Genomic DNA, 13,744 nt, shown 5'->3' on the forward strand with positions numbered 1-13,744 from the left:
TTGGAGCGGACATTAAACCAAGGCCCTGTCTGTCCTTTAAGGTGGATGCAAAAGAGCCCATGGAACTCTTCTGAAGAGCAGCAGGGGTGTTATTGCTGGTGTCCGAACCAATATTAATCTTTCGATCAACATCACTTAAAGGATTACCTGGTCAGTCTGACACTGCTGATTGTGAGACCTTGCTGTGCACAAATTGGATGCTATATTTCCTACAGGTGACAGATGAAATTCAATGCAGAAAAGTGTGAAGCTATTCATTTTGATAGGAAGAATACTGAAAGGGTGCAATTCTAAAGAGGGTGCTGGAGTGGAGGGACCTGGGTACATACGTGCATAAATCATTGAAGATGGCAGGTCAGGTTGAGAGTAGTTAATAAGGCATACAACATCCTAAGCTTTATTAATAGGGGCACACAGTACAAAAGCAAGAAAGTTTGGTAAACTTGTATAGAACAGGAGAAATTCAGACAAATGGTTCCAGGGATGAGGAACTTCAATTAAGTGAATAGATTGGAGAAGGAGAGTTTACTTTTCTTAGAAAAGATGGGACTGTTTTTCTTGGAGAGGCTGACAAGAGATTTGATAAACGTATTCAAAAGCTTTTAATGTATTCTGGACAGAGAAGAAAGGGAGAACAAGAGGGCACAGATTTAGGGTAATCGGCAAGAGAAGCAATGGCAACATGAGAAAAAACTTTTATCATGCAGGAAGTGGTTAGGATCTGGAATGTACTGCCTGAGTGTGGTGGAGACAGGTTCGATCAAGGCATTCAAGAAGAACTGGACTGTTATCTGAAAAGGAAGAATGCACAAGGTTACAGGGAGAAGCCAGTGGTGGCATTAGGTAAATTGCTCCTTTGGAGAGCCAGCAGAGACATGACAGGCCCAATGGCTGCCTCCTGTGCTGGAACAGTTCTGTGATTGATTTTCTCAGATTCTGTTTCACTGACTCTCAAAGTCCCTAAAACTAGTGATATTCTATGTAAATACCAACGACTAGATTTTGGAAAGCAGACTTGCTGAGATACCACGGCTGCATTCTTGGTCAAACTTTTGAGGGGAAAACCAGGTGCACTTGTGTAAGTCTTCTAGGACACCATCTCCAGAAGGACCAATTATATTCGGAATGGAATAGCATTAGTAAGTTTTTTAAATTTACTGTAAACAATAGAATGCATAGAGACACATGCAAAATGGAAAGCACCCTCACTCATATGACTGATATTTTTCCATATTTATCATTACACCAGAGCTGCTTTTCATTTAGATTATATTCACAGATCAATCTCAACAAAAAGTATCTGAACAATTGAAAAATTCAAACTACTGTACATGGAAAAAACATTGACGTTTCAATCGATTTGCTCTCATCATTTTATAAAAACGAGGAGGTTTTAATGTTTTATTGCACAAGACAAAAAGTCAGATCATTTCAAACTGAAAGTTCAAAAATCAGGAAAGGCTGTTAAGTTTTACTCTGAAGGCTCAAAATACAAATATTTCCAGTCCAGTAACAAATCAAACACATTGAAGAACAAACTAAAGTATTTATATAGTTAAAGCAGTATCACATTATAAGGTTTGAGCAGAAACCCTATAACCTGCATGACAAGAAATTGCCCCTTGTAAATGTTGGTACAATCTATTCCATATAGGCTAGTACTTTTGGCCTATTAAAATTTTATGGAAGGCACTCAATTAGCTGTATTCAGCATTTCTATCAAAACACGTGTCCACTTAAGCAGTAGGGAAATGGCACCCTTCCCAGTTTTGCAAAATACTGCCCTATTATTCATCTAAACGTGATGTTCAAATTCATTAGCCACCACATGGAGGGAAGGCTCTATCAAGCTTATAGATCAAATATCTACAAGTCCTTCTATTTTGTAAAAGGAATTAAAAAGAGCAAGGTTTCAAAATACTTCTGGTATTGCAGCACGTTTTCCCATCAAGCACCCGACTCAAATAAATGTGGAACAAAAATTGAGTGAAACCAGCTTACCACAAGAGCAGCCTCACATATTTAGTTTGAATTGGGCAGCAAGTACTTTCAAGCTCAAAAAAAAAAGTACATTATACCTACTGGGAGTTGAAATATTAATCGAGTGCTGATTATATATCATGCAGTAGCAGTGCTAGACCACACATGCCACTATATTGGTGTCCAGCTAATTCTGCTCCACTGGTTTCTGAAATAAGTTTATGAAAAATCCAATTAGGATGCACAGATACACAAAAACAATCTCAAGTTAAATAATGTATGTTAAGAAAAAAAATGCAGAAATAAAAGTGCAAAGTTACCAATTTGGCTTGGTAAACTAGAATACGGCTAATTACATATGCACAATAAAATGTTCACAAATAATTAAATGGTTAGAAAAGGAATAACCCACAAAACGTAGAAATAATTCAGCAAAATTCTAGATTGAGTAGTTCGCATAGTTTTCCTATTAAATTACTCCCAGCATTTTGTTCTTTTAATCTGTTGGATTTCCCAAGTACATTAAAAGAAAACTAAGTTTTTGTGCTTAGTTACTGCATCCATACAGAAACTTGCAATATCAAAAGAAAAATCTGTATCCACCTTGTGCAATCTGGAACCAATAATGTAGAGGCCCACAAAGTGCGCTACCCAATTTTTTTTTTTTAAATCACCTTTTTAGTATAAAAATTGAAAATTTGGGGTAAGCAGCTGTATATTTCTAATCCAATCAGACAAAACCAGTGAATTTAAAACAAACACGTTGGATGCCTTGCTGATTTTTCTTTGAATGCAAATCAGATACAGTACATCCTCAGAACAAGTATCATACAGTGAGTACTCATACAGAAACCATCTGAAACACACTCCATTGCTAAATGGGCTTTGCATGGTTTTCAGAAGTTCTAGCAAGGGCCTACTGTATTCTCTGTGCTATCACTTATTCCCAGATAAGCTAACTTACCACCTCAGATTTATGAACCACATGAGAAAGAAATTTACCAAGGTAGGTTGCACTTTGATCTCTTAACCCCAACCCTGACCTGACTTACAAAGGTTAATGGGCAAGCAGCAGGTGTAATGAGTTTGCACAAATTTCCTTTGAAGGACAGGAAACAAACTTGTTGAGATGACAGACAAATTGCGGAGTCTTAAGGACAAAAATTTTGATCCGTGACTGGTTGCCTTAGTCAACTCTCCCGTTTCTGCTTAGCCTTTTCTGTGTAAATCTGGCTCTTTATTCATCAAAATACAAATCTTGAAAAAATAATCTGCAATTTAAAACAAAGAACTTTTGAAAAGATCCTTCATTCCACAGCAGACAGACACCTTGGCATCACGGCTAGGGAAAGCAGTTACAGGAGCGCCCAGGTAGTTATAACTAACACTGTGCTCAGATTCATGGCATTTCAAAGCGCCACAACTACCCTGTTGGATGGTTAAAGAGCAGCATCAACAGTGACCATGAAGTTTGCATCCTTGATTATTCAGCCCTTCTGGTTGCATGATAGCAATAAAAATTTGAAGGGACAGAAATCCCACAAAATAATCCGGATGTTAAACGCACTCTCTACTCATCGGCAAACAGAATAAACAGGAAAGTAAGAAAGGAAATACACTCTACAGAATAATTCATCCTCATTGCATTGTGCAAGTGAGCATGCATGACTGTGAAAGCAAGAGAGAGTGAGACACAAGGTAATATTTCCCCATATGGCATTCAGGATTGTGACAATTCAATGCAAAGGTTCCCCTCTTTCCTTCCTTAAAATTCTCAAGATCATCTTCAAAACATTTTTTTTTTCCATAGACAATCCCCCAGAAATTTGCTCACTGCTCAGTTAACAGTCAGCGAGAATGTTTCTCCAAACCAAAGAAAATTTTGATTGCACTACAGAAAAACTATATTAAATTAACAGCTTCTAGTGGACCTGCTCTGCAACGATCTCCCCCAGCGGTGTCAGAGTATATCTACCTCATATGAATAGTGAGTTTTGTTATATTCAAGTGTTTACATATACTACAGCTTGTGATTCTAAGGGAACAAAGAAATTAACATTCAGAATACCCCTCAAAAAAAAAGGCACTGTTTCCATTGATAACAAAATCCAATGGCTATGTTCTGATATGGGTAACTATTAACTGATGCAAATGTATTTATTGTTGCTCAATATATTAATCTTCATAAAATTTTAGATACAACTGATGGGGTAACATAAATCACAGATTACTTAATACACAAATACACACAGCATCTTCACAAAACAAGATAAATCACAGACTACACATGAAAGGGGGATATGCTGAATTGAAAAACAGCAGGCAATATGTAAGCCAGCTAAATCTGACTCTCCAGACAACAGCACAGAAGTGGAGTCTAACGTTAGTGAATTTTCAGTGACCTCATATGGGCTACTTCTCCTGGCCCCATTCAGTCAACAAACCTACCAGTAACAGCAAAGCAAATGCAGCAAAATGCATCCAAGTTTTGCATTAGTATTAACAAAAAGTTTGGATCATGCACAATTTCTGTCTTCCATCCAAGTTGGCACAGATTATTGAAAATCAGATTAAAGAAGAATATGTGCACCCTATATCACTGCACAACTTCAACTACTTCCTATAATACATCATATTAATCAGTAACTTAATGCAAATCTGAACGTAGACACCTAGAATGGATTAAAAAAAATCAGGACGCATGGTCAAACATTCAGAAATATGTTTGGTTAAGAATAGAGTCAATTTCTTGGGGGTTTGTGAATTTTTTCTTAAACCCGGTGATTAAATCATCTGAATAAAAAGGGTGTTATTTTGACAAGGTCAGTTATTTTCAAGATGAATGTAGAAAAAAATTGAAATCAAGACTTTAAAGTTTGCGAATCTGTCGATCAGTTGCAATAATCTTAGAATCCAGGCGTTCTGTCTTGTTTGTTAAGCGGTTAATGATCTCATCCTGGTCATCGATTTCTGTCTGCAGGCCAGTTGCTAGATCCCTCAGACGGCTTAGGCCGGAGGACAACTCATCTGTGATTAGAGGGAAGAGACAGATGGAAACCATGATTCATGCTTGGGTAACAAGAAAGACTTGCACTAATGTAGCAGCTTTCACAACTTCAGCATGTCTCAAAACACCATACAGCCAATTTAACAAACACCTTTAAAGTGTAGTCGCTGTCGTAATCAAGGAAATGTGGCACCCAATTTGCACACAGCAAGCTCCCACAAATTTCAATGTGATAAAGACCAAATCATCTATTTTTTGATGTTGACTGGGGGGTAAATATTGGCCAGGACACCCCTGCACTTCAAAAACTATGGAACCTTTTATGTCTGAGAGCAGGCAGGGTTCTTGGTTTAACTTCTCATCCAATAGTCAGTACCTCTGGCAATGTAGCATTCCCTCAGTACTGCGCTTGAGTGCCAGCCTAAATTTTTGTGCTCAAGTTTCTGGAGCGGGACTTGAACCCATAAAATTGTGACTTAGCTCAAAGTGCTATCTGCTGAACCACTGCTGACAGTCACAGTAAAAGGGGAACAAAACCCACAATTTCTCCTCCTTAGGGATGAAAACCTTGGAGGGAGCATATTTCACACAATTCAATTAAAACACAAGTCAGAATGGAGCAGAAATACAAGTGCCACAATAAACAGAATTGATTTTTGGGCGATACATTAATTACACAGTCATTTGAAACCAGGATTAAGTGCATGCTTGGACAGTTAATGTAAATCAGACAGAATTGCATTTATATGGCACCTCATTATTTAAATGATTCACACATCACTGAGCACAATGATTTGTGTAGGGAAATGGGGCAGTTTTACTAACCAGCAAAACAAGGGAATCAGTAAGTTAAAAAGTTGCTTTCTTTTACTTTTAGCTTGGAGGGGTGCAAGAGATAGAACACCAATTGCTGGCAAGTAAGCAAGTGCCCTCCTCGGTGCTTTCCCACAGCAGCGGAGCTCAGGAAGGGCAAAGAAAGGCAGGGTCGCTGAAGTTTTAAACAGCAATAGCAGTTTCTGGCACCATAATGTTATAGATCCCCACATGTGCACTAAACAATCCTTCACACAGCAGGTATCTGCTACAGAGGCAACGTACTTGTCCATGGGTGGAGGAAAAAGTGCAAAACATAGGAGGATCACTACAGGCTACCCATGCACAATTCCTAGCAGCTAGTTTCAGAACTGCATTGGCATAGGGCCATGAGTTTGTGCCCCACTCTATTACATCGCAGAGTGCAGCGGAGAAGATACCTTAAATAGGGGAACACTCATTTGCTTAAAAAAACCAGTTCATAAACCAGTAGAATTTGACAGCAAAAATCTTAGATACAGTGCTTGAAATTAAAAGTACAGAAGCACTGGACCAGTAACTAATAGGACTGCTGGCAAAGGTCACTTGGGGGATAAAGATGACTTTAATCATTTTAATAATCAAATAGAAACTATTAAGGATAGGTTATTTGGATCATTGGAACAGAAACTACAAAGATGATCTCTTGCATGTGTACACATAGGAACAGGAGACAGCCATTCAATTAGATTATAGCTGATCTGTATCTTAACTCCATCTACCTGCCTTGGTTCCTTACCTCTTAACCAACAAAAACATCAGTTTTGAAATTTCCAATTGATCCCCAGTCTCCAGTCTTTGGAGCAGGGCAGGGAAAAAGTTCCAGAATGAAGGAATGCACAAAAGGTGGCACAATGGCAATACTACACGGTCTGACAATACCTTACCTAGATTGTTATCTATCTGCGTATGATAAGTATGAAGAAAATTGTTCTTCGGGTAGTTGTTATTTTCTACAGCAACAGAACTGCTACTGGCCCCGAAACCTAAATGAAAGAGGAAAAATTAAGTTAGCAAAAATCAAACCAGGAGGAATTTTAATTTCAGCAATTTAATTTTTTTTTTTAGCCCGAACTAATTTTCCAGACACTTCATTTTTTTTTTGCATAAAAAACTACAAGGTACTTTGGTTATATTTACTGATTTTGCAGTAAACTTAAAAAGATTAATGACTGCCATCTAACTAAAGTAAGAAAAGCAGGTTTAAAACAAGATCCATTGCTGTTACTTCCATTTAGCTGACATGGTTTAACCTCTGTAGAATTCTCAGTCTGTTCAGAGTTGATCTGCAGAAAGCAGAGTTCAAACTGAAAGGCATCAGAAGCTCCTGGTCACAGAATTATAGAATGGCTACAGCACAGGGGGCAACTTGGCCCATTGAGTCTGTGCCGACTCTCTGCAAGAACAATTTGGCCAGTTCCACTGTCCCAGTCCTCGTGCCCCAAAATCAAAAACCAACACCTCCGCATCCAGGGAATCCGCAAACTTGCCTGACTTAGGCAAGCAGGTTAATGTAATGGACAAGGTTTCTGGTCAGAAATCCAATTGCTTCACAAGGACTCCAAAAACATGACACAGTTAAGCAGTCAGATTCAGTCCTAGTCCCCATCAGATGCAAATGGAGGGCAGAAGGCAAGAGGTTTTAGGTAAAAGGAAGTTTCTCAGAATGGAAATGTATGGGAAATGGTATTCCATAAGAATCAGTGTTAGCTTATTCTTATTATATACATAGGTAATCTGCATTGAAGGAACAATATCTGATGACAGCAATGTGACAAAGATAGATGCAGTTTAATAAAGAAGAACTGGTGCAAAATTAGGGGAAGGAAACAGGAGCAGATAAAACAATGAAGAAAACAATCATGGGTTTAATACTCAAAAGCATAGAATGCAAAAGCACTGAAATAATGTTGAACTTATACAAGACCTTTGTTAGGCTGCAGACAGAGTAACATTTACAGTTTTAAGTGCTCTGCGGCAGTGAGGATATAAAAGCAATAGAAAAGGTGTCAGGTAGATTCATGAGGATGCCAGTTATGTAGGGACACTCAAGTTTGGGCTTTCTTTCCCCCACTAGAGTTGCCAATGTTAGGGGTGACCTGATGGAGGGTTATGACACAGTAAACTAGAATGCTTCCACTGGTAAGATTGCAATGAGAAATTAAAAAGGAATGTTAAAAAAAAACATTTAACACTATGGGAATGCAAAAATATCTGTCACCAAGTCATTATTGAAGGAGAATTCATAAATTCCAAGAGGGAACTAAATAGCTGTGTGAATAAAAGCAAAGAATACTAAATATGGGGACAAAGCAGGAGAATGAATCAGACTTGGAAAAGAAAAACACGAGTGCAGCTTTGATGGGCCAAGTGACCAGTTCTGTACGGCAATATTCTTCTGTAAATGCATACACATTGAAGTGAACTTTTTAAAATGTATTCCATCGATGGCTAATATGGACCATTTCAATGGAAAGACACATGTAAGTAATTACAAGGCTGCAATGTAATGGAGCGGTTCGGAGCACAGCAAGCAAAGCAAGAAAACTGTTCACCTTGTAGAACCAAGTCCAGCTTTGAAATAACATGGCATGCATACTTCATTTTTTTTTTTAAAAAAGAGCAACACACACGAGTGTTATTGGCTGTAAAGTCCAACTAAGAATAACCCTCCACTGTTAGAAGTAAAATTCTATTTTTTTTTTTCAAATTATTATATTGGGATGATGTTATAAGCCCATTTCTTCCAGGAATGCTTGACATAGGGGTTTGGCTGCTTCTTTACAAAGTTTTGGCTCATTAAAGTTCAGCTCATGATTAGTTTTCTCTGGAACTGCAGGATCAATTTCTCGGTTTAATTAGCCATAGCAAAAATAAATCCTTAAGCCCAACATGGGTTAAACACCAGTTAGAACATTACATTCCATAAACTAATGTGTAGACTATGCACTCAACAGCATCCCACCTGCAATTTACATTTCCTGAAGACAGTGATTCTGGCTAGGATCTGGCTTCCTTAGCACCAGCTGCCTTCTGGGGCTTTACCCAAGTAGTCAGTCTTCATGCAAGCCAAGCATCCATGTGTTAGCAGGCTATCCAAACATGAGGGTCAGGTGGGAATCTCAGCCTCGTCCAAACACATGCTCGCATGGAACAAGAGTCAGGAAAAGGATACGCTGGCCAATTTTCCCCCTCAAACCCAAGAGTTCTGAAGTCAGCTGTAGACTCCTTTGTGACCTGAGCGGAGATCACCCAACTCCGTACCAATGCAAATGGAACTGGCAATCTCCTGGTGCAATTCATTTTTATCCAACATTGATTTTAGAGAGATTACTCAGGACATCACATCTATGCACCACCTAATGAATTTATAATGAATGCATAGCCAATTTTCTCACTGGAATAGGCAGGATATAGATGTTGAATTCAAATTATTCTTGGTTTCCAAGTGTACAGCATACTCTATTATGTTCGTAATGGTATGCATTGGTGCCATCTAGTGCTGTAAAACTAATATTGCAGCATTATCTCCCACATAGCAACACAACCTTCAAGTTTATTAAATAAGGGTTTATACAGTTTGATAAGTTGTAGAATTATCCGAGCGTTAGATACAAGACTGCAATATAAATCAAGGAATCCATCAACCTAAACCAATGAAAGAAAAGTTTACATGGTTTGGAACTCCCAAGATTAGATAACTGTCTTAAGATACTCCCAGTGGTGTGCATGGGTGGTGCAGTTGATTCTGAAGGCAAGTTACTTTCAAGTCTTTTCATATTGCTGTTAGATATCTGAATATTTAAAGTTTTTTTAAAAAATTCATTCATGGGATGTGGGCATCGCTGGCCAGGCCAGTATTTATTGCCTATCCCTAATTGCCCTCGAGAAGGTGGTGGTGAGCTGCCTTCTTGACCCACTGCAGTCCATTTGGGGTAGGTATACCCACAGTGCTGTTAGGAAGGGAATTCCAGGATTTTGATCCAGCAACAGTGAAGGAACGGCGATATAGTTCCAAGTCAGGATGGTGTGTGACTTGGAGGGGAACTTGCAGGTGGTGGTGTTCCCATGCATTTGCTGCCCTTGTCCTTCTAGTTGGTAGAGGTCGCGGGTTTGGAAGGTGGTGTCTAAGGAGCCTTGGTGCATCGCTGCAGTGCATCTTGTAGATGGTACACACTGCTGCCACTGTGTGTCAGTGGTGAAGGGAGTGAATGTTTGTAGTTGGGGTGCCAATCAAGCGGGCTGCTTTATCCTGGATGGTGTTGAGCCTCTTGCGTGTTGTTGGAGCTGCACCCACCCAGGCAAGTGGAGAGTATTCCATCACACTCCTGACTTGTGCCTTGTAGATGGTGGACAGGCTTTGGGGAATCAGGAGGTGAGTTACTCACCTCAGGATTCCCAGCCTCTGACCTGCTCTTGTAGCCATGGTATTTATATGGCTATTCCAGTTCAGTTCCTGGTCAACGGTAGCCCCTAGGATGTTGATAGTGGGGGATTCAGCAATGATAATGCCATTGGATGTCAAGGGGAGATGGGTAGATTCTCTTGTTGGAGATGGTCATTGCCTGGCACTTGAAGTGCAAGGATTTTCCAGTATTAACTAGTCTTACTGTGTAGTACAACAGTCTATCAGAATGCCCTATGAGGAGATAGAGAAGATTGGGCCTATTTTCTTTGGAGTTTAGAGAAATGAGAGTTAATCTCATTGAAAAGTATAAAATTCTGAAGCGGCCTGAAAGGGTAGATGCTGAGAGGCTGTTTCCCCTGGCTGGAGAGTTCAGAAGTAGAGGACATCTCAGGATAAGGGGTCAGCCATTTGGGACTGAGATGAGAAATTTCTTCACTGAGTGGAGATTCTTGACCCCAGAGAATTATGCATGCTGAGTCATTGATTATATTCAAAACTAAGATTGACAGATTTTTGGGCACTAGCAGAATCGAGGGATATGGGGATCGTATGGGAAAGTGTCATTGATGTAGAAGTAAAGCTATTATTTTACTGAATGGCAGATCAGGCTCCAGGGGCCTTTTGACCTACTTCTGCTCCTATTTCTTATGTTAACACTTTCTAAATGGAACATCTGACAGTTAGCACTCTAAATTATCAGTGAACAAATATTTTGCAAGTTTTCTAGGATTTTACTCATAACTAGGGTATTTTTCTAAATGCCTGTCAGATTCTTTTTGGAGCCCCAAAAGGGATGCTCAGGACTATTTAGTGAGTAAAGTCACTGTAGAGTAAGAATTAGAATGGGTAATGCAGACAATTACCACCAACTGGCTAGCAAAAGAGAAAAATGCAATGCTTAAGGAAAGGAAAAATAAAATAGGGAGAATGGATGGTCGCAAGCCAAAAAGGAAATTTGGAAAGGTTCTGGATCTCAGATGCAAAGGAAGTAATTGGCAAGAAACTGGAGAGATGGGACAGGGGAGCAAAAGAAATATAAGAAAAGGAGATAGAAATGTGTCACAGGATGTCAAACACTATCTAGAGCTTCAGTTAGGCATATTGTGGAAAGGATAGAAGGACTACTGAAGGCATTTAGAGAACAGCCAATAATGGTAGTCCACAAAGGGTTTACGATCAAGGGGAGGAGATAAAGAATGGGATGTCCTAGGAATCAATATTCGGATCACTGCTGTTTCTAATTTACAATGTTTCGGAGTTAGATTCGAGGATACTTATGGATCACCTCAAAAAGATTATATGTAGCGCCTTTCATGACAACTGGACATTCCACAGCACTTGAAGTACTTTTGTAATGTAGGAAACGCAGCAGCCAAATTGTACACAGCAAGCTCCCACAAACAGCAATTTGATAATGACCAGATAATCTGCTTTTGTGACATTGATTGAGGGATAAATATTGGCCAGGGCACCAGGGATAGTTCCCTCACTCTTCAAAATAGTGCTACAGAATCTTTTGCATTCACTTGGAGGCGGCAGATGGGGCCTCTGTTTAACATATCAGAAAGACAGCATCTCCGACCGTGCAGCACTGCGTCAGTACCACCCTGGAGTGTCAGCCTGGATTTGTGCTCATGTCCTGGAGTGGGTCTTGAACCCACAACCTGCTGACTCGGAAGCGAGCGGGCTACCCACTGAGCCATCACTGACATTTAAACTTAAATGGAATATTTCTGGTGATTAGTAAACGAAATTAGATTAGGAAAACAGATGGTGTAAAACTATTTTCATAACCAAGACCATTTTTTGGGATAAAAAGAATGATTTAGGGAAAGGCATGACGCAAGAACCACACAATGACATAAGAGCAGCAATGTTAAACCATTCAAACTAGAGAGGGGGGGGAAAGGCAGGGAGGAAACTGGATCCCATATGAGACTAATAAAAACACAAATTCCAGCCAACCAACCAGCAGGAACTCAATAACTTGCAGGAAGAGTCAGACACTGATGGCAAAAAGGAGGAAAATCTTATGGAGATACAAGAAACATTTGCAACAATGTGCCTGAACTAGAGACTGTTGCAGCAGCAGGGAAGTACAAGAGGAATGGAAATATGAGAATTTCAGGAAAAGTAGAATATTCAAGGGAATGGGTTCAACACTGTATGCAAGGACACATGGCAAAAAAGGGAAATAGTGTGCGTGAAATGATCACTTGTCTGGCTGAAGGTTCCCCCAAGTGGACAAGGAAAGTCCACCAGTGGTGTATCAAGACTTCCAAAAAGCATTGGGCAAAGCTCCTTGTGAAAGGTTACTGGTTCAAGCTCAAATGCTGTGGGGATCCACGAAAAAACTTGGGATGCATAAGGAATTGGCCGGAGGGTAGAAAGCAACTGTTACATGTTACACCAGGTAAATTTGCTAATGATGCTGAAATAGGTGAAGCAGTCGATTCAGAGGACACAGATCAGGAACTATAAAAAGGAGTTGGATAAAACATGAAAGGGGGCAGACTACATTTAATAAAGACAAGTGTACTAGACAAAGGGGAAAAATGGATGGCTTAAGTACTTCATTAATGCTATTGAAAACTATAAAGGGTAGAACTTGGAGACCTTGGGGCATTAACAGACTCATGGTTCAACATTTGAATTAGAGCAGCAAACACAGCACTGGAATACTTAATCATATAGCCAAAAACAGTAGAATACGAGATAAAGCAATCATGCTCAAACTGAAGGACAGTCTACTCAGATCACATCATTCATATCCAGTTCTGGTCAGAGTCACTAGGAAGACATTCAGACCTTGGAGGCAGTTCAGAGAAAAAGCACAAGGCCGATCCCTACTGTTAGGGGATCGGAGTTAAGGAGAAAGACCGGAGGAAAGACAGTGGGGTTTTCCATCTTGAAAACAAATGATTTGAGGAGATATTATCGATATGAAAGATAAATGGGAAAAATAAACCCAATAAAACTTTGAACAAATTTGGGATTGATGACAGCACTTTATTTACAAACACAAAACAGATTTCTGAGATAGCGGAGATGAAACACTGAAATCATTTATAGAACAGGTAATTTGATAGTGTGGGGGAGAAGAGAAAAATAATGGAGAAAACTGGTTAATCTAAAATAGACAAAGATGCTCCCGCTCATCTATCTGCGGCAGTAGCTTTGCTCACCTCCTCTGAGGCTTTGCTGGTATCTATTAATCTTTGATGCCGATTCAGTCTTTTAAACACAAAGGTCATCGACACTGATCCTTATAAAATCATGCTAGTAAAGGTGGATTGGGATGCCAATCAAGTGGGCTGTTGCATCCTGGATGGTGACAAACTTTGAGTGTTGATGGATCTGCATTCATTCAGGCAAGTGGAGAGTATTGCAGTACACTGCTGACTTGTGGCTTGTCGATGGTGGACAGGCTTTGGGAAGCCAGGAGGTGAGTTACTCACTGAAGAATTCCCAGCTTTTGACCTGCTCATGTAACCAGA

General features: G+C 39.7%; 1 protein-coding gene across 1 annotated transcript in view; it reads right to left on the minus strand.

The window, feature by feature from the left end:
• Positions 1 to 1,355: 1,355 nt before the first annotated feature.
• snap29 (synaptosome associated protein 29) overlaps positions 1,356 to 13,744 on the minus strand; it is a 30,493-nt gene continuing 18,104 nt past the window's right edge. The window contains exons 4-5 of the mRNA XM_068054680.1: positions 6,727 to 6,825; positions 1,356 to 5,007 (exon numbers count right to left, since the gene is read on the minus strand). Coding sequence (XP_067910781.1) covers positions 4,850 to 5,007; positions 6,727 to 6,825 — 257 coding nt within the window. The 3' untranslated portion in view covers positions 1,356 to 4,849. The remainder of the gene's footprint in view (positions 5,008 to 6,726; positions 6,826 to 13,744) is intronic.

Source organism: Heterodontus francisci, chromosome 23 (assembly GCF_036365525.1).
Source record: "Heterodontus francisci isolate sHetFra1 chromosome 23, sHetFra1.hap1, whole genome shotgun sequence".
Classification (NCBI taxonomy): domain Eukaryota; kingdom Metazoa; phylum Chordata; class Chondrichthyes; order Heterodontiformes; family Heterodontidae; genus Heterodontus; species Heterodontus francisci.